Source organism: Mobula birostris, chromosome 23, assembly GCF_030028105.1.
Source record: "Mobula birostris isolate sMobBir1 chromosome 23, sMobBir1.hap1, whole genome shotgun sequence".
Taxonomy (NCBI): domain Eukaryota; kingdom Metazoa; phylum Chordata; class Chondrichthyes; order Myliobatiformes; family Myliobatidae; genus Mobula; species Mobula birostris.
Genome location: NC_092392.1, coordinates 29,125,886 through 29,147,353, shown reverse-complemented (window position 1 = coordinate 29,147,353; position 21,468 = coordinate 29,125,886). Strand labels below are relative to the sequence as shown.

Genomic DNA, 21,468 nt, shown 5'->3' with positions numbered 1-21,468 from the left:
CCAAAACACAAGGTCTACTTTTTGCTTCAAGGTTGTATTTTCTGCCACATAACCAGGTCTTCACTCCCACTTTCAGCCAAATTCATAATAATCTATCAAACTGATAAGGGTTGTTAAGAAGGCGTATGGTAAGTTGGCCTTCATTAGTTGATGGATTGAGTTCAAGAAACGTGAGGCTCTGTAAAACCCTGGTTAGACCACACTTGGAGTATTATATTCACTTCTGGTCCCCTCATTCTCGGAAGGATGTGGAAGCTTTAGGAAGGCTGCAGAGGAAGTTTACCAGGATGCTGCCTGGACTGGAGAGAATGTTTAATGAGGATAGGTTGAATGAGCTGGAGCTTTTCTCTTTGGAGTGAAGGAGGATGAAAGGTGACTTGACAGAGGTGTAAAAGATGAAAAGAGACATTGATTGAGTGGATAGCAGGAGACTTTTTCCCAGGTCAGAAATGGCTAATATGAGAGGGCATAATATTAAGGTGATTGGAGGAAAGTTTAAGAGGGATATAAGAAGTAGGTTTTTTTTACACAGAGAGTGGTGCATGTGTGGAATGCTCTGCCAGGGGTGGTGGTATAGGCAGATACATTAGAGACATTTAAGAAAGTGTTAGATAGGCACATGGATGATAGAAAAAAAAGGAGGGCAACATAAGAGGGAAGGGCTAGATTGATCTTAGAGTAGGTTAGAAGGTTGGCCCATTATGGTCCAAAGGACCTGTACTGTGCTGTAATGTTCAATGACACTCTGAAAATGTACAGCGAGTGTATTAATGTGATTCCTGACTGTTCCTTTATTGGCACTGGTTTTCCTGGGATTAGCTAATGTACAGAATGGGAATGCACTGCAGAAGTGTACGTACACTTAGAACTCAAGAGCATTTCTGGGGTTACTCGCAATGTCTGACCACAGGGAACCAGAGTTCTCCTCAGCAACTAGCTCTATGATAAATCACTTCATTAAGTGAGGCTGTGCCATGTTATCATTTCCACACATGGTAAAATAATGCCAGCATAACCTTTCATAATTAAGAAACATTTTGTGCTTTATAGTCTGAATACTGAACTTAAATCAACCACAAAATAATTCAGCAGCTGGCAAGATATGGATTAATTTTTTTTTCATCTTTGATCGTGAATCTTATTTTGCAATTCACTTTGAAGCTGCTGTCCAGTGTTGAGCTGAATTTCCTTGAGGAAATTTGGATGTGAAACTCTCCCCAGTTGCAACACCCATTTCCACTATAATTCAAAGATTTCTGTGAATTTGAGACCACTTATAGATGTAACCTATGCAACAGAGACTCTCACTCTTGCATTGGTCTCATCAGCCATAGATGGCACTGCACCAGCTGCGTAGATAGCTCGGACTTAACATCCATTGTTGACCTCAACCAACAGAGGGCCACTCTTTTGCACTACTTATTTAAATTAGTGTCTTGACAAAGTATTCATCCCCACAACTATTTTTATATTTTACTGCCTCACTTTCTAAATTTAAAATATATTGAAGTAGTGTTTTTGAGCTAATCTACAAAACATTTTGCATCATGTCAAATCAAAAGAAAAATTCCAAATCCAAAATTCATCAATTTACTAAAAATTAAAAATCAAAATTGTGAGGCTAAACAAGTATTCATTCCTTATGTAATTACTGCGCTAACTTTCCTCAGGCGCAATACTGTATATTACCATACCAACTCACCCAGTGTGTTGACGTTGAAACTTGGAAGATCACCTGAATACTCCCTCTCTCCGTAAGGTCCAACAGTATGGTAGATTTTCAACAGACCAAATCAAAATGAAGACAAAATAACATTCAAGACAAGTCAGGGAAATGATATTAGAGAATCTGGGGACCAACTCAAAGGTGCTGAACATACCTTGGAGCTCAGTGCTGTCTATCGTGAAAAAGTGGAAAAAAAAATATGGGACCAGTGCCACATTGCCTAGGGTAGGCTGCACCTCTAAACTTATTTGTGGAGAAGAATAGCACTTGTTGGAGAGGCCACTATGATACCAATAGTCATTCTGAGTGAGTTGCAGAAGTCAGTGGCTGCAACTGGAGATGATATTTATTAGATTAGACTGGATTAGATTCAACTTTATTGTCATTGTGCTGAGTACAGATACAAAGCCAATGAAATGCATTTAGCATCTGACCAGAAATGCAAAGAATAGTGTTATTTACAAAATAACTGTGAATAAAAAATGTGCTACAGCACACAAATATAAAAGTACTGAGACAGTACAATATGGATGCAATACTGCTTAGTGCTGTGATGAGAGGTTCAGCAGTGTCACAGCCTCAGGGAAGAAGCTCTTCCTGTGCCTGCTGGTGCGGGAACGGAGGCTCCTGTAGCGCCTACCGGATGGGAGGAGAGTAAAAAGTCTATGGTTAGAGTGAGATGCATCCCTGATAATGCCTTTCACCCTGCCCAGGCAGCGTTTATGGTAGATGTTCTCAATGGTGGGCAACTGGGTGCCGATAATCCACTGGGCAGTTTTCACCACACGCTGAAGTGCTTTGCGGACTGATACGGGACAATTGCCATACCACACTGAGATGCAGTTGGTGAGTATGCTCTCAATGGTACAGCAGTAAAAGTCCGTCAGTGTCCTGGGACAGAGGTGAGCTTTCTTCATGCTCTGCATGGCTTCACAATCTCTAAGGCCTTGCACAAAAAGAATATTTATGGAAAAGTGGTAAGGAGGAAGCCTGGCAAAGAAAAAAGTGTCACTTGGAAGATACTGTAAAGATGTGGAAGAAGATCTTGTGGTTGGATGAGACTAAAGTGGAACATTTCGGCCTCAACTCCAAGTGGTACGTGTGGCATAAATCTAATACTCTGCATCAGCCAGGGAACACCATCCCTTCTGTATAGCGGGGGATAGCACCATGCTATGGGGATGCTTTTCAGTTGCAAGGACTGGAAATCTGGTCAGGGTTGATGGGAAGATGAATGTTGGTAAATACAGAGAGATCCTGGATAAAAACCTGCTAGCCTCTGCCAGAAAGCTTAAATGGGGGAGGAAGTTTGTCTTTCAGCAGGACAATGACCCGAAGCACACTGACAGAGCAACCATGGAATGGCTTCAAATGAAGAAAATCTATGTCCTTGACTGGCCCAGAGTCCTGACTTTAACTTTGCTGCCACAAAACAACAATTTTCATGATATGTGCCAGTGATATTAAACCTGATTCTGACATTGACATGGAAACAGATGCCATTAGCAGGTCAACATGTGCCTGTGCAGAGAGGTATGGTGGTAACATTTCCTAGTTGAGAAATATTAACTCTGTTTCTCTCTTCAAGCTGCTGCTGATGTGCTGAGTTCTTCCAGCAATTTTTGTCCTTATATTGAAGGAATGCGACTGTTGGCTCAAGGAAATGGGATAGTTCAGATTAGCACAAAATAAACATCTTCCACTGTTATATTTTTCACCAGAGCTGGAGTAGTTTAAAGTTCAAAGTTCAAAGTAAACTTATTATCAAGGTCCATATATGTCAGTATATACAACCCTGAGTTTCATTTTCTTGTGGGCATACACAGTTGATACAAAGAAACACTAGAATCGATAAAAACTCCATACACAACAAGAAAGGCAAAAGACAACAAAGTGTGCAAATACAAAGTAAGATGATAACAAAGAAACAAACAATAAATATCGAGAAGGTGAGATGAAGAGGTGTTGAACGTGAGTCCATGGGTGGTGGGAACAGTTCAGTGTTGGGGTGAGCAAAGTTATCTCCTCTGGTTTAAGAGCCTGATGGTTGAGGGGTAATAACTGTTTCTAAACCTGATGGTGTGAATTCTGAGGCTTCTCTTCCTTCTTCCTGATGACAGCAGCGAGAAGAGGTCATGCCCTGGATGGTGGTGGCCCTCGATGATGGATGCTGCTTTCCTGCGACAGCATTCCAGGTAGATTTGCTTAGAGATAGGGAGGGCTTTACCCATGATAGATGGGGCTGTGTCCACTACTTTTTTCAGCTTTTTGGTTCTCGGGTATTATCTCATTGTCATCCTCATTATCGTGAATGCAACTGGAAAGAGGATTGGATAGCTCAGTCAGTAGAGCATCAAGTTTTTAATTGAGGGTCCAGGGTCCAAGTCGCTGTTCAGGCACTGCCTTTCTCCTGGCTGTTAACTCCTTGTCAGCTACATTCACCTCCATCCCATGAAATGCAACTGGGGACTCAGTATGTGAGGGTGGGGTGCGACTTGCTCAGGGGACCTACTGGTGGCCTTCCTCCTGGGCCTGGCCAAGATGGCTATTCACAGGCCCAGGTGACGGGCATGTCGAGGGCTCTGCCCGAGCTGGTTGCCTGCCCCTCTACCAGGGTTATGGTCGTGGCGGAGTATCCTTTGAGAGGGAGCATGCGGTCACTATGGGTACAGTGGGAGATTTCTGGGAATAGTGGCTCACCGCCACAGAGAATTGAATTTTTTTTCAGAATAGTAGTAATCATATTTTTGTTTGAAATTGTTAACTGTCTTAACAATTGATTTTTGTTTTTGCATACTTCGTGAGTGAATAAATGTTTGCAGTTTTGTGAGGAAAAAAAGAGGGATAAAGGAGACCTCTGGCGTCACTGGCAATCGTAGGAGGGGCTGTGTCGTTATACATCCTGCTTAATCGACATAACAGAGCTAATTTGAAGTAGAAAGAACACAGAACATAACAGCATAGAAACAAACCCTTCGGCCCACAATGTTGTACCAAACTAATCACCTCAGTTACCAAATAAAACCACAACACCATAGAGATAAGAGCAGAATTAGGATGTTTGGCCCATCAAGTCTGCTCCCCCATTACATCATGGCTGACTTATTATTCATCTCAACCCCTTCTCCCGCCTCCTCCCCACAACCTTTGATGATCTTACTAGTCAAGAACCTATCAACCACCACTTGAAATGTACCCAATGACTTGGTCTGTGGCAACAGATTCCAGAGATTCACCACCCTCTGGCTAAAGAAATCCCTCCTTATTTCTGACCCAATGGGACATCCTTCGATTCTGAGGCTGTTCCCTCGGATCCTAGATTCTTCCACTAATGAAAATACTGTATCCACTTCATATAAACTTCTATATATGCCTTTCAATATTCAACAGGTTTGAATGAGATTCCCCTCGTTCTTATAAACACCAGTGAGAACAGGTCATTAAACATTTCTCGTATGTTTACCCTTCTCAAGGGCAACAAAGATGGGCAGTAAATGCTACTCTTGCCATTGACGTAAATTTCTGGTCTGTCTTTCAGAGGGATGCCCTGTTGGGACCTGATTCCCTCTCTGAAGCGCTCCTTTGCCCTAGGCAGATGCACTCAGTGGCCACTTTATTAGGTACACCTGCTCGTAAGTGCAAATATCTTATCAGCAATCATATGGCAGAAACTGAATGCACAAAAGCACGCAGACAGGGTCAAGAGGTTCAGTTGTCATTCAGACCAAACATCAGAATGGGAAATAAATGTGATCTAAGTGGCTTTAACCATGGAATGATTATTGGTGTCAGATGGGGTGGTTTGAGTATTTCAGAAACTGCTGATCTCCCTGGGACTTTCATGCACAACAGTCTCTAGAGTTTACAGAAAATGTTGCGGAAAGAAAAAGAAAGGAAATCAGTGAGTGGCAGTTCTGAGGACGAAAACGCCTTGTTAGTGCGAGAGGTCAGACTGGCTCAAGCTGACAGGAAGATGACAGTAACTAAAATAACCACGTGTTACAACAGTGATGTGCAGAAGAGCATCCGTGAATGCACAACACATCAAACCTTGTAGTCGATGGGCTCCAGCAGCAGAAGACCATGAACATACACACAATGGTCACTTCATTAGGTATAGGACGTACACAATAAAGTGGTCACTGAATGTACTTAGCCCTGGTGTTACAACAGCAAGGTCCAAGCCGTGTAGCAGGTTGATTGTAGTTGCTGGTTTAACATGGCTGAATACATCCAATGTAAACACTTACTACATGGTCTGTACACTAGGCTCTGCTGGCATTTCGACTGAATTCAGTCTCATAACATTTCCACGTTTGAACTTCTCTGCCACTACCACCCGTTCTAAAGGATTCTTCCCACAATCTCGTTCATTCATTCATTCAATATTCCCACTCTCTTACAGGCTATTAATATTCATTATTAGTCCCAGTGTTCAGCATTTCTGAACTCGTTTCTGTCTTTGCACTCCTCCCTTCAGCCTTGCCACTCATCTGAGCCGCCGTGGGGTCAGATCCCTGAGGCTTAGGGTTACGAACATGACCGCGGAATGAGCAGGGTGCTCAGGAGCGCCTGACAACTTAGTTCCCAGAGAGATGGTTTGCTGTAATTGCTCAGCCAATTCCACTGACAGCCACAAAATTCACAACATAAATAGCTGGAACTTGTCCAAGTAACAAGTGGAGAATTGCTTATTACAAGATTTTCTGCCATTTTTTCAAAGGCTGGAGTTTGTTACAAGGGTTTTTTTTTAATTGCTGTATCTCAGAGCTTACTGCAGTCCAACGCTGCCCAAACTGAATACTGTGCGTTGTCAATACCTGTCAAGACAGCTATACATACTTCGATCTTCCCACGGCACTTCAAATTGGCTTTCATCGTCTTGAATTCAGCTGATGCCAGGGCTTGTGGGAATTACAGGGACCGTCAAGGTCTCCCTGGGAAATGCCCAGAGTCCTGCGATGCACATTAAGATTCAAGTTCGTTTAATGTCATTTCCAGTACACGAGTGTAAAGTAGAACAAAATCATTGTTACTCCAGATCCGACGCAGCACAAAAGGCATTGGTCAGCCCACATTTGGAGTATTTTGAAAAGTTTCGGGCCCCATATGTGAGAAAGGATGTGCTGGCACTGGAGAGGCTCCAGAAGGCAGTAACACAAGGACAGGGTGGGTGATCCAGGCAGGAACATCTGGAATGTGGGCCGAGAAATAGAGATGTTTGGGTAGTGAATTGCAGAGTCTGGAACCTAAGCAAGTGAAGGCGCTGCTGGGAGTGGAATGATTACAAAAGGGGAGGGTTAATTAGAGATACAGTCCAGAACAGGCCCTTCTGGCCCAATCAGCCACACTGCCCAGCAACCCAGCTAACTAACCTTAGCCTAATCACGGGACAAATTACAATGACCAATTGACCTACTAACCGGCACGGAAATCGGAGGAAACCCATGCGTACACGGGAGGAACGTACAAACTTTCTTACAGAGGATGGTGGAAATGAACTGCGAACTCCCATGCCCAAAGTTGTATTAGCGTCGCGTGACCGTGGCGCCCCAGGGTGTGAGAGTGCAAAACAGCACAGAGGAAAGGCTCTTCAGCCCAAGTCATCCATACTACCTCTGGTAAGCTAGTCCCAATTGTCCCGGTTTGGCCTGTTTCCCTCCTACCATGGTAGGCTGGGGCTCTTGGAGGACTGACCAGCTGCCTGCCAATTGTGGTGGAGGGAGGCCACCATGAGTTTGAGTCGCTGAGGAGATGGACAGCAGTGTGTGAATGAGCTCAAACTTACTGGTGCGGGACGAAGGGGAGGGCAGGAATGCAGAGGAATGAATGAGTCCAGCGGTGACCAGGGGCCAGGGGGGTTTCTCGAGCACTTTCAGCAGCTGGAGAAGTGTTGTTACCGTGAGGGAATCAGGCTGAGGAGAACTTATCTCAATCAGAATCAAGTTTGTTATCACTGACATATGTCATGGAATCTGTTCTGTGCCAACAATACAGTGCAGGACATAACAAAATTACTATAAGCTACAGTAAACTGTAAATAAATGAACAGTACAAAGGAGGGATAGTGAGGTAGTGTTCATGAGTTCATTGTCTGCTCGGAAACCTGATGGCAGAGGGGAATAAGCCAGAGGATAGGGAATCTGTGGAATTCATTGCCACAGATGGCAGACGGCCAAGTCACTGGGTACATTTAAAACGGCAACTGATACGTTCTTGACTTGTCAGGGCATCAATGGTTATGAGGAGAAAGCAGGAGAATAAATAGTGGAGCAGACTCAATGGGCTGAATCGCTTAAATTCTGCCCCTCTGTCTGCTCCCAAAATGTTGAGAGTGGGTCTTCAGGCTCCTGTACCTCCTCTCTGATGGCAGTAACGAGAAGAGGGCATGTCCCGGATGGTGACTGGCAACTCATCCTTGGGTCAGATAGGTAATATTTGGTTGCAAGAAGTTTCTGTTAATTCAGCATTGGACATCAAAAAAGTACCTAACAAGTTGGAGACAGTGGTTGGATAGAGATAAGTTGTGAGGAACTTACACCATGTGGTATAGCAGTATATTAGAGTATATGCAACACGCAGCAGGCTGAACTCATGTTGGTATCTGTCAAAACCCACCCATCTCCCTGTGAGATGCAAGGACCTGGAGTAGAGACTGGTTGCAGCTGGGGGCCAGGCCGAGGGAGGGTGAGCAAATGACAGGCCCAACCCTGTGGGGAATGGGGCTGGGGAAAGGGGGTGGACACAGAACTACGAGATAAGAATTATTGAGGAAGACCCTAATGCAGCTTGCCAACATCAAAGATCTTGAGGTCCTGAAGTTCTTTCTTACAATGTGTCACTGGACCTTGTAAGGGTGGCACTGTACAGTAGTAATGTTTTACCGTGCCAAAACTCAGGGTTCAATTCCCGCCGCTGTCCGTAAGGCATTTGTATGTTCTACCTATGACCCCATGGGTTTCCTCCAGGTGCTCTGGTTTCCTCCCACATATGGGTTAGAGTTAGTAAGCTGTGGGCATGCTATGTTGGTACTGGAAGAGTGGTGCCCCTCGCGGGCTGCCCCCAGCACATCCTCAGACTGTGTTGGTCGTTGATGCTAACTGTAAGACATAGGAGCAACGTAAGGCCATTCGGCCCATTGAGTCTTCTCCACCATTCAATCATGGCTGATTTATTTTCCCTCTCAACCACATTCTCCTGCCTTCACCCTGTGACAACCATAATAATCAATAACCTATTGACCTCTGCTTTAAATATACCCAATGACTTGGCCTCCACAGCCATCTGTGGCGATGAATTCCATCGAATCAGCATCCTCTGACTACAGAAATTCCTCCTCATCTCTTGTCTAAAGGGACATCCTTCCATTCTGAGCCTGTGCCCTCTGCTCCTAGACTCCTCCACTATAGGAAGCATCCTCCCCACACTGCATTTCACTGTGTGTTTCAAAGTTTTATTGTACACGTGACAAATAAAGCTAATCTAAAGATAAAACTAAAGTATTCTGGACTAGTGTACCATCAGTTCAGAGCTAACGAAGGCAGCAGACAGACTGAGCCACATTTTAATACTAAATCTGAGATATCCCTGGACCAGGAAATGGAATATTTTAATAGCTGTACCTTAAAAAACCTAGATTGAATATAAAAAAAGCTAACTGCACAGATCTGAACTGTTAGTAATATACACGTGACCATTTCCTTTGCAATTCCTGCAAAATAATATTTTGTATGTTAGAACTGTTGGTTTCCATGGTTTTATTTCTGGGTTTCCATGGTTTTATTTCTGGGTTTAACCTGGATTACAAGATCTTTCTGTTAGCAGGAAATAGAAATAAGTGATAATCACCATGGAAACCATAATATCGATATATTAACCTCATATATTCCACAATCACTTAGTTTTACTGAATAGCCTATCCTGGTCTAACCACAGTGATGTCATGGCCAAGGAAGCTCACCAGCATCTCTACTTCCTCATGATGCTAAAGGATTTTGATATGTCCCCATCGACCCTAACCAAATTGTATCAAAGAAATTGAGGTTCCTGGTTGCTGCTTGCTGCCAAGGAGTTATTATATAGGAAAAGCAAGAGATTTTGCAGATGTTGAAAATCCAGGTTAACACATTCAAGATGCTGGAGGAACTCAGCAGGTCAGGCAGCTGATCTGATGAACAGTCTTAGCCCGAAGCATTGGCTGCCTGACCAGCTAAACTCCTCTGGTGTTTTTTTGTCTGTTATTATATAGGATATGCAATGTCCATTTCAATAACAGAATGAGACCACCTCAGGAATACGAAACTAGAGTTCTTCAAAACAGGATGTCAATTCTTTACAACAACTCCATCCCTACTGTTACTGATTTCTTGCTGAGTTTTCAGTGGGCTGCAATCAATGAGATCAGTCACTGGATTGGCTGAGATGGTGCAAGGTTTAAAAAGAGCTCAATGCCTTTTGAAACTTCTAGGCAGGCTGCAATCATAAGGCACTCAGCAAAGGTGAATAAAAAGAAATGAGGTGTAAGTGGAGCAACCATTGTTGGAGTGAATGGTGTTAGAGTGATCTTGCTTTGGTTCAACAGGCTTCGGTGACAACAGACTTGGGCAAGCATACACAGAAATTTTAAGTAGATTTCTAGCAAGTTTTTTTTCTTTCATATGGTCTTATGGTTTTCTTCTGTGTGTGTAGGCCCTGGTTGTGCAGGAAGATGCTACACTACCAGCTGTTTAGTGAGTGATCTTTCCTGCATGGCACAATCAAAATCAAAGTCAAGTCAAAGTAAATTTATTATCATAGTACGTATACTACATGTTACCATATACTGCCTTATTATATCTGACTGATTAATTGTTTTCAATTAATTGTAGTTTAACAATTAATTACCTGTTTGTAATTTATACTTATTACTTATAATCAAGTAGCTGTTAGTATGCTCCCTATTAGTCACAGTATGTATATACTGTTGTTCAGTGTATCCCCTAATGTTTATGTTGTTATAATTCTGTAAAATCCTTGAAGCTACTTTTGGTGCTGCATTATTTGAATAAGGATTGATATATATGTACAGTATCTGAAATACATCTTATGGAAATGTTTGTTTGATGATGAAATTCAATAAAAAATAAATTACAAAAAAAAAGATTTCTCATTGATTGACTCTTATCTACAAATTTGAATGGAATTTTTCCTATTGGAGGAAATCCAAGCCATCACAGCGAGAACATACCACCTCCATCCCACCACTGTCTGTAAAGAGTTCGTATGTTCTCCCTGTGACAGTGTGGGTTTCCCCTGGGTGCTCCGGTTTCCTTACATATTCCAATGATTAACTAGTTGGTAGGTTAATTGGTTATTGTAAATTATTGTAGTTAGGCTAGGGTTTAATCAGGGGATGCTGGGCGACACAGCTCAAAGGGCTGGAAGGGCCCCTTCTATGCTGTATCTCAAAAAATTAAAAAATAAATGAAAAAAAATCTATAGGTATAAAAATATTTGACCAAAAGGCAGCACCATCTTAGTTTTTTTTAGACTCTCCCTCTCTTCAATTAGTAACTTCTATCACTGTCCACTCTCAACTCTCCCTTTGTTCTATTGACACATAAAGTGACACATTTTGTGGCTCTCCGCCGACTTCTGAAAGAACCTTGGATTAAAAACTTTAGAATCTAACAATGTTGGGATTCATTTTCTTTCAGGCATTTACAGGAAAATAACTTATGAAAATCTACGGGACAAAAGATCCCGAGTTCAAATCCAGCCAGCTCTCCTGCACGCTTTCCATCCGTGCTGGGTTACGAGCTGGTGATCTCTTTGAAAGCTCACCTGGCAGAAAGCAATGGCAAACCACTGCTGTAACTTGCCTCGTACACGACTTCCGTCTACGTCACAGTGGTGTGGACGGAAGTTGTCTGCTAACTGGAGAAATTCCGGATGCGACGTACCTTTCCTTTCCATACGTTAAAAGATGTACAAACAACCAATGTGCAAAAGAAGACGAATTGTACAAATAACAAGAAGTAATACTGAGAACATGAGTTGTAGAGGCCTTGAAAGTGAGTCGCTAGGTTGTGGAATCGGTTCAGAGCTGAGGTGAGTGAAGTTATCCACGCCAGTTCAGGAGCCTGATGGTGGTAGGGTAATAAATTTTTCTGAACGTGGTGGTGTGGAACCTAAGTCTCTTGTACCTCCTCCCTGATGGTAGCTGTGAATCAGGCCAGGGGATACAACAAGCAGGAAGTTGGAGGAAATCAATAGGTCACGCACCATCTGTGGAGGCAGATAGACAATCAGTGTTTTAGGTTGAAACCTCTTTGGAGAGGAGATCATGGCAGCGTGACGCAGCTCGCAGCGGCCACTCCAGTGGTGATGTCTGTTATTTGTCAAGTAGGGTGCCGTGCACAATCCTGATTTGATGGAGACGGATGTGAGAGCACGGAGGAACATCTGGTGAAACTTCTGAAATGCCTGCTTCGCTGCTGCTGCTACTGTGTGATCCAAAATCTCCGGAGGGGAAGGCTCCGAGTCCTCGGCTTTGCTTGTTGCTCGGCAGCTGGGGCAGGGTCGAAGCGCTCGGCAGCGGATGGCGCTCGGTGCTCGGTGTTGAAGGGCTGTTCGGAGGCTCAAAGTTTTTGGACAGACTCGGAGTCCGCTGCGGTCGGGTGCTTCCAATGATGCTGCATCGGCAAGTTTGCGGCGCTTGGAGATTCATGGCAGGGAGAGTTTCTCCCTTCTACCGTCTGCGTGAGATGATGGGGCTATCAGGACTTTGAGACTTTTTTTTACCCTGCCCATGGTCTGCTCTTTATCAAATTACAGTATTGCTTTGCACTGTTGTAACTATATGTTATAATTATGTGGTTTTGTCAGTTTTAGTCTTGGTTTGTCCTGTGTTTCTTGTGATATCATTCTGGAGGAACATTGTATCATTTTTTAATGCATGCATTTCTAAATGACAATAAACAAGCACTAAGTGTCCTCATAATCTAATCTAAAAAAATCTAATCTAAACCCTTTCTGTGGCCTGAAAGAATCGAGGTGAGAACGCCAGTGTAAAGAGGTGAGGGGAAGGGGTGGGGATGATCTGGCTGGTAGGAGGGGTGATGGGCAGATAGGAGAGGAGAATGGGAATAGGAACAGAGGCTGTGATGTGATGGGTGGATACAGGTGAGGGGAGGGGTGATAGGCAGATGGAGGAGGGGAGACTGGGAACAGCGATGGAGGCCGGGAGGTAATGGGTGGATCCAGTTGAGGAGGAGAGAGTGGGAATAGTGTTAGAGATTGGGAGCTGAGAGATGTAAAATAACAGAGGGATGCAGATGGTGTCTGCATACCATATACAACTTTGAGATCCATTTTCTTGAAGGCACCCATGGGAAAGCAAAGAAATAGAAGAAATAGAATCCGCGATACACCATACATAACAAAAGCCAGCAAACATCCAATGTGCAAAAGAGGGCAAATCGTGCAAATTAATCAAAATGCAAACAAGTAATACTGCAAACAGGAGCTGCAAAGTCCCCAAAAGTGGAACCAGTTCAGCTCTGAGGCGAGTGAAGCCAGGACAGGAGCTTGATGGCTGCAGGGCAACTACTATTCCTGAACTCGGTGGTGTGGGGCCCAAGATTCCTGCACCTCCTGCCCGATGGCAGTCATGAGAAGAGGGGGAGCAGGGTCAGACACAGACAGATGGGACAGGATCCAATGGCGGTTCTTGGCTGACATGCAGTAGAGGGACTGAACACTGGTTGTGTTTCCACTCAGAAAGGTCAGTAGGAGAGAGGAAAGGGACAGAGTGGGAGTAAGTTACTTCATGTCTGCTAATTTTCATATCTCACCGCATTTACAAATCCTCAGCTCTGGCCAGCATGCAGCAAGACCTGGTGACATCTCAGAAAGGACTGATAATTGGTAATACACATGCTTGATCATCACCATCTCAACAGACCTTAAACCTCTTCCTTTAACCATCAGTGACAATACAACAAACAAATTCACCATCTGGCTCTCTCCAACTACATCTACAGCCAAGACATTGTTGGATTCTAATGTTTTAATCCAAGGTTCTTTCAGAGGTCAAGAAAAAGGCACAAAACGTGTTGCTTCAGGATCATTTTACTAAGTGCTAATAGAACAAAGAGAAACTGAAATGAACGGTGTTAGAGATCTACTAAGTGAAAGGAAAGCTAAGATCTAAGGTGGCACCGACCTCATAGTGCAGCTCTTTTATGCCCATAGGTAAGGAAACTTCCATTCAGATTTGTAGATAAGAGTCAACCAATGAGATAGCTCTTTTTTCAATAATGCAATACCAAGGGAAGCTTCCAGAATCATACCTATATAGCCACCAGAAGAATCATTGAACAATTGCATATACATACCATGACCATTAGGAAGCATATTAGGCAATTACATGCATATAAGTAATTATATAAAAGTAATTAACAAGCAGACGATTATTAAACTGCAAAAATTTAACAGTCTAACCTAAGAATTAAGCAGCCAGATCCAACAACATGGAACAAAACCAATAAAGATAAAGCTTGCCTTTGCAACGGTGCATTGAGAGGGTACTCACCACTGAAGTTAGCCTTAAGCAGGTATTCTTTATACAATTTCTTTCCGTCCAGTGGTAAAATAGCATTGCAGAGTCTGGTAGTATTTGGACACAACATTCGCTGCATCTTGTGAATGGCATGTGCCATTGAGTAGACTGCATTGACCACAAACATAATTTTGGTCTCTTGTTCGTAGTTGGAGCTGTTGATCGAGAGCCTCTTGTCACACAACTTCTGACGTGACCGGCCACTTTGGAGTAGACAATGAAACTTCTGTTGCCAGAACGCCTTAAACCAAGGGTTGCGTTTGTTGGTGTGGGGATGGAGGCTGTGGAAGTATTTGTCAAACTCCTTGATGGGGTAGGAAGCTAGTTCGAGAGTGATTGCGCCATTGGCAACCTGCTCATTTCCCTTGACAACAATTTCCTGGGCTCCCCATCCATCGCTGGCAATCCAAGTGAATCCCGAAATGTTCAACCGACTGGCAGCAGCGAGAAGCTCCCTGGCGTCATCGCCACGTGTAAATAGGACCACGATATTTGCATTGGCTTTGGTGAGAAGCTGGTGGATGACGCCATCGTAGGTTTTCTTTGTGGTTGACCGGCCTACTTTCTCTGATGTGGCAATGCATATATTTCGAAGCCTTGCTTCGTGCTCAAAGGCTTCAATTCCCGTCTCTCCATAGTCACCCTCAGAGGCGACGGTTGACACATAGGTCCAGTTGAAGAACTGCAAGATCTCTGCCATGGCTTTAGCTTGATAAAAATCGGGAGGGACCGTTCTTGCAAAGTAATCGTAGCGGCTTTTGTCACTGAGTTTTGCACTTGTCGAAGCATAGCTGATCTGAGGGATTTGGAAGAGTCTTAGCAAATTTGCAACCTGCAGAAGACGTTGAAATTGACCTTAGTTATAAGCTATGGGTTCACCTCAATAATCATATACAAGTCCTATTTTCATCTACCACCACACAAACCTCTGCATTCAGCACAGTATTCTCTGTAACTTCCGTCACCTACAATGGGATTCAATCTCAGAACGTACCCTCCCCTCCCCCACTTTACATAGGGATTGCTCTCTACATAACTCTACTGACCACTCGTTCCCTCCTCGCTGATCGCTCTCCGCCCACTTATCATTAGGTGTTGTTCGTTGTTAATACGAACGACACATTTTGCTGGATGTTTTGATGTATCTGATAAATAAATCTGAATCTCAAAGTGGAAGACTTCCTGCACCTGCCCAATCACCTCCTCATTTGCCACCAGTAAGAGCCCCCAAATATTCTTTCCAGCAGAGGTGACAATTCACTTGCGAGTCTGTTGGGGTCCTTTACTGCATTTGATGCTCCCGGTGCAGCCTCTTTGAGTTTGATGGGACCTGCCCCAGAATGGAGGAAACCGCTTGCTCCATCCGCTATGAAAGGTAGGATCTCCTGGTGGTTACCTATTTCAATTCGACTTGTCATTCCCATGTCTTTCATGGCCTCCTTTCCTGCCATGATGAGAGATCGGAGGAGCATCACCTTATATTCTGTCTATGTAGGCTCCAACTTGATGGCATGAACATCATTTTCCCCAACTTCCCTTAATTTCTCCACCCTCCCTCCTCTCTTTTTCAATTCCCCATTCTGGTTACCCCCTCAACCTACCTCTTCTCATCAACTGCCCATCACCTCTCTCTGGCTCCCTCTTTCCTTTCTTTTCTCCCACTTTCCTCTCTTATCAAATTCCTCCTTCGTCAGCCCTTTACCTCTTCCACCTATCACCTCCCAGCTTTGCACTTCATTCCCCCTCCTCTAGTCTCAGCTATCACTCGACAGCTTGTACTTCTCCCCCTTTCCCCAGTCTTCTTATTCTGTTCTTTACTCGCTTCCTTTCCAGTCCTGATGAAGAGTCTGGAATATCCACTGTTTATCCACCTCCATTGATGCTGCCTGACCTGCTGAGTTCCTCCAGCATTCGTGTGTGTTCAAGATTTCCAGCATCTTCAGAATCTCTTGTGTTTATGAACAGGGCAGTGACCTTATCATTCTTTTATCTAAAGCAGTCTGTTTTTTCACCTTGATATATTTAAACATAGAACACAGAAGACTGCAGCACAATACAGGACCCTTGGCCCACAATGTTGTGTCAACCCTTTAAACGAATCTACCATCAATCCCAGTAACTACCCCAGCTCAAGCTCTCAAGCATGGTAGCATAGTTGTTAGCTCAGCGCTTTACTGAACCAGCAACCCGGGATCGATTCCTGTCCAATGCAACACACACAAAATGCTGGAGGAACTCAGCAGGCTAAGCAGTTGATGTTTTGTGCCCAGACCCTTCATCAGGACTGGAAACATAGAAGCATAGAAAACCTACAGCATGATACAGGCCCTTCAGCCCACAATGCTGTGCTGAACATGTACTTTAGAAATTACCTGGGGTTACCCATAGCCCTCTATTTTTCTAAGCTCCATGTACCTAACCAGGAGCCTCTTAAAAAACCCTATTGTATCTGCCTCCACCACAGTCGTTGGCAGCCCATTCCACGCACTCACCACTCTCTGCATAAAAAACTTACCCCTGACATCCCCTTTCTACTTACCTTCAAGCACCTTAAAACTGTGCCCTCTCATGTTAGTCATTTCAGCTCTAGGAAAAAGCCTCTGATTATCCACACGATCAATGCCTCTTATCATCTTATACACTTCCATCAGGTCACCTCTCATCCTCTGTCGCTCCAAGGAGAAAAGGCCAAGTTCACTCAACCTATTCTCGTAAGGCATGCTCCCCAATCCTGGCAACATCCTTGTAAGTCTCCTCTGCACCCTTTCTGTAGTTTCCATATCCTCCCTGTAGTGAGAAGACCAGAACTGAGCACAGTACTCCAAGTGGGGTCTGATTAGGGTCCTATACAGCTGTAACATTACCTTTTGGCTCTTGAACTCAATCCCATGGTTGATGAAGGCCAATGCACCGTATGCCTTCTTAACCAAACAGTCAACCTGCGCAGCAGCTTTGAGTGTCCTATGGACTTGGACCCCAAGATCCTTCTGATCCTCCACATTACCAAGAGTCTTACGATTAATGCTATATTCTGCCATCATATTTGACCTACCAAAATGAACCACCTCACACTTACCTGGGTTGAACTCCATCTGCCACTTCTCAGCCCAGTTTTATATTCTATCAATGTCCTGCTGTAACCTCTGACAGCCCTCCACACTATCCACAACACCCCCAACCTTTGTGTCATTAGCAAATTTACTAACCCATCCCTCCACTTCCTTATCCAGGTCATTTATAAAAATCACAAAGAGAAGGGGTCCCAGAACAGATCCCTGAGGCACACCACTGGTCACCATCCTCCATGCAGCACATGACCAGACTACAACCACTCTTTGCCTTCTGTGGGCAAGCCAATTCTGGATCCACAAAGCAAGGTCCCCTTGGATCCCATGCCTACTTACTTTCTCAATAAGCCTTGCATGGGGTACCTTATCAAATGTCTTGCTGAAATCCATGTACACTACATCTACTGCTCTACCTTCATCAATGTGTTTAGTCGCATCCCAAAAAATTCAATCAGGCTCGGAAGGCATGACCTGCCTTTGACAAAGCCGTGCTGACTATTCCTAATCATATTATACCTCTCCAAAGGTTCATAAATCCTGCCTCACAGGATCTTCTCCATCAACTTACCAACCACTGAAGTAAGACTCACAGGTCTATAATTTCCTAGGCTATATCTACTCCCTTTCTTGAATAAGGGAACAACATCTGCAACCCTCCAATCCTCCGGAACCTCTCCCGTCCCTACTGATGATGCAAAGATCATTGCTAGAGGCTCAACAATCTCCTCCCTCGCCTCCCACAGTAGCCTGGGGTACATCTTGTCCAGTCTCGGTAACTTATCCGACTTGATGCTTTCCAAAAGCTCCAGCATATCCCCTATCTTAGTGTCCATATGCCTAAGCTTTGCAGTCTGCTATAAGCCATCCCTACAATCGCCAAGGTCCTTTTCCGTAGTGAATACTGAAGCAAAGTATTCATTAAATATTTCCGCTATCTCCTCCGGTTCCATACACACTTTTCTATTGTCACACTTGATTGGTCCTATTCTCTCACGTCTTATCCTCTTGCTGTTCACATACTTGTAGAATGCTTTCGGGTTTTCCTTAATAATGCTCACCAAGGCCTTCTCACGGCACCTTTTGGCTCTCCTAATTTCATTCTTAAGCTCCTTCCTGCTAGCCTTATAATCTTGCAGATCTCTATTATCACCTGGTTTTTTGTACCTTTCGTAAGCTTTTCTTTTCTTCTTGACCAGATTTTCAACAGTCTTTGTACACCATGGTTCCTGTACCCTACTATCCTTTCCGTCTCATTGGAACGTACCTATGCAGAACAACACGCAAATATCCCCTGAACATTTGCCAAATTTCTGCTGTACATTTCCCTGAGAACATCTGTTCCCAATTTATGCTTCCAAGTTCCTGACTGATAGCTTCATATTTCCCCTTTCTCCATTTAAACGCTTTCCTAACTTGTCTGTTCCTATCCCTCTCCAATGCTCTGGTAAAGGAGATAGAATTGTGATCACTATCTCCAAAATGCTCTCCCACTGGAAGAGGAAGAGGGGAAGAGGAGAAGTCAGCTTTAGAAGGTGGGGGGTGGGGAGGAAGAAGTACAAAGTGGCAGGTGATTGGTGAAACTGGAAGAGGGGTCGGGGGTGAAGTAAAGAGTAGCAGAGATCGCAGAGGGGGAGCAGAGCGAGAAGCTTGTAAGGAATTTGTACTTTCTCCCTGTGACCGAGTGGGTTTCCTCTGGGTGCTCTGGTTTACTCCCGCAGTCCAAAGATGTACGGGCTTGTAGGTTAATTGGTCATTGTAACTTGTGCCATGATTAGGCTAGGATTAAATCAGGGGGGTGCTGGGTGGTGTGGCTCGAAGGGCCTGTTCCACACTGTATCTCAATAAAAAAATTTTAAAAATCCATCAATTCAGTAACATTTATCGAGAATCAAAAAGAAGCTCTATAAATGCTGGAGAACTGAAAATAAAAACAGAACATTTTGGAGACATTCAGCTGGTCAGGCAGCATCTGTGGAAACTGAGACAGCGTCAATATTTCAGTTCGAGGAGTTTCTGATGGAATATTTCTCCTTCCTCAGATTCTGTCAGACACACTGTGTTGGTGATATATTTTCCATTTTTTTAAAAGTACATAACCCATAGAAAATCCCTTATATTTGTGTCCTGCAATCATGACAGACATTTTTCATACATAATGAAACATGATATGTTATTATCATTGGAAGGACGTGGAAGCTTTAGAGAGGGTGTAGAGGAGAATTACCACGATGCTGCCTGGATTATAGAATGTGTCTTCTGAGGATAGGTTGAGTGAGCTAGGGTTTTCTCTTTGGAGAGAAGGAGGATGTGAGGTGACTTGATAGAGATGATAAGAGGCATCGATTGAGTAGATAACCAGACACTTTTTCCCAGGACGGAAATGAATTATACACAGAGGGGTAATATTTACGATACTGGGCGAAAGTATAGAGGGATTTCAGAGGTATGTTCTTTGCACAGAGAGTGGTGGATGCGTGGAGTACCTTGTCAGGTGTAATGGTAGAGGCAGATACATTAAGGACACTTCACAGACTTTAGATGATAGAAAAATGCAGAACTATGTTGGAGGGAAGGGTCAGATTGGTCTTAGAGTAGGTTAGAGGACTGTCACAACATTATGGGCTGAAAAGTCTGTACTATGCATTATTGTTCTATGTTCTATTGTCAATGACAAAAGGAGTATGAGGACCAGCCCGGTTAGTTTATGCTTGCTAGGGATCTGGGTGTTACCATAAGACCATAACCATAAGATGAGGGAGCAGAATTAGGCCTTTCGGCTCATCGAGTCTGCTCCGACATTTCATCATGTCTGATCCATTTCCCTCTCAACCCGAATCTCCTGCCTCCTCCCTGTATCCCTTCATGCTCTGACTAATTAATAAGCTATTAACCTCTGCCTTAAATATACCCAATGACTTGGCCTCCACAGCAACCTGTGACAATGAGTTTCAGAAATTCACTGCTCTCTGGCTAAAGAATTTCCTCCTCATCTCCGTTCTAAATGGACGTCATGTTCTCGTTCATTTGCTCTATGAGTGAGATTCGAACCTCAGAAAGCAGTCAAGGTAAAAGCATTCTCAGCCCGGTGTTGCAGAGGTTAAGCTTTACTGAAATAATATGAACCTTACCTGTATAGAAACGCTACTGTACGAGCCGCCAATCACACCTGCAATGGCTAAGGGATTATTGTCCTGAACTGCATATGATCCATCTGGACAAATATATTCTGTTTCATCTACTTTTGTCAAGGAGGCTCTCACAAATTCCAGTGATTGTTCCAAGGCATATGTGTCTCTTGAGCACGTATCCAATATGTGAACTCCGAGCTTCACTCCTGGCAACAAGTAGGTGTTGTGATTTATTGCATCGATAGCGAAAAGCATGGCTTCCAGACGTTGGATCCCCCGATCTTCATTGATTCTGCCGCACTCTTCTGTTCCTGAGCCTTTCTCGTGCACGGGAAACAGACCTCCCAAAACCAGGTCCCCTTCAATTTTGATCTCCTTCTTGCCAAAGTTACTTTCACCATGTGAAAAGCAGAAAAATCCTTTGGAAATCAGAATCAAAGCAACTGCTTGGAGCTTGGAAAACATCTTCAGCATTTTCTTTGACTCGAAGGGAAGTTAGAGAGTAGCTATATTTCATTTTTTACCCATTGGAATTTTAAAGGTGGTATTTTCTGTGGGGACTAGTGGATACAGAACAGAGGGTCTGATCTGGTTCCTGGAATGCAAAGAATAAAAAGAAAGGTGGCTTAAGTTTTGTCTGTAATGTGCATTCAGTGGCCACATTATTAGGAAAAACCTTATTAATACAAATATCTGATCAACCAATCACATGGTAGCAACTCAATGCATAAAAGTGTACAGACATTGATCAAAAGCTCCAGTTGTTGTTCAGCCCAAACTACAGATTGGGAAAGAAATGAGATCTAAGTGACTTTGACCATGGAATGATTGTTGGTGCCATGCGTGGTGGTTTGTGTACCTCAGAAACTGCTGAAATCCTGGGATTTTCACATAAAACAGTCTTTAGAGTTTACAGAAAGTGGTGCAAAAAACAAAAACAAAACA

General features: G+C 43.7%; 1 protein-coding gene across 3 annotated transcripts in view; it reads right to left on the bottom strand.

The window, feature by feature from the left end:
• Positions 1-20,988, bottom strand: part of LOC140186611 (metabotropic glutamate receptor 3-like) — a 60,158-nt gene extending 39,170 nt beyond the window's left edge. For 2 of the 3 annotated variants that reach the window (XM_072240958.1, XM_072240957.1), the window contains exons 1-2: positions 20,524-20,793; positions 14,301-15,159 (exon numbers count right to left, since the gene is read on the bottom strand). In XM_072240958.1, coding sequence (XP_072097059.1) covers positions 14,301-15,159; positions 20,524-20,778 — 1,114 coding nt within the window. In that variant the 5' untranslated portion in view covers positions 20,779-20,793. Of the gene's footprint in view, positions 1-14,300; positions 15,160-20,523 lie in introns of all 3 variants that reach the window. The other variant, XM_072240956.1, reaches the window with a different exon arrangement.
• Positions 20,989-21,468: the final 480 nt, after the last annotated feature.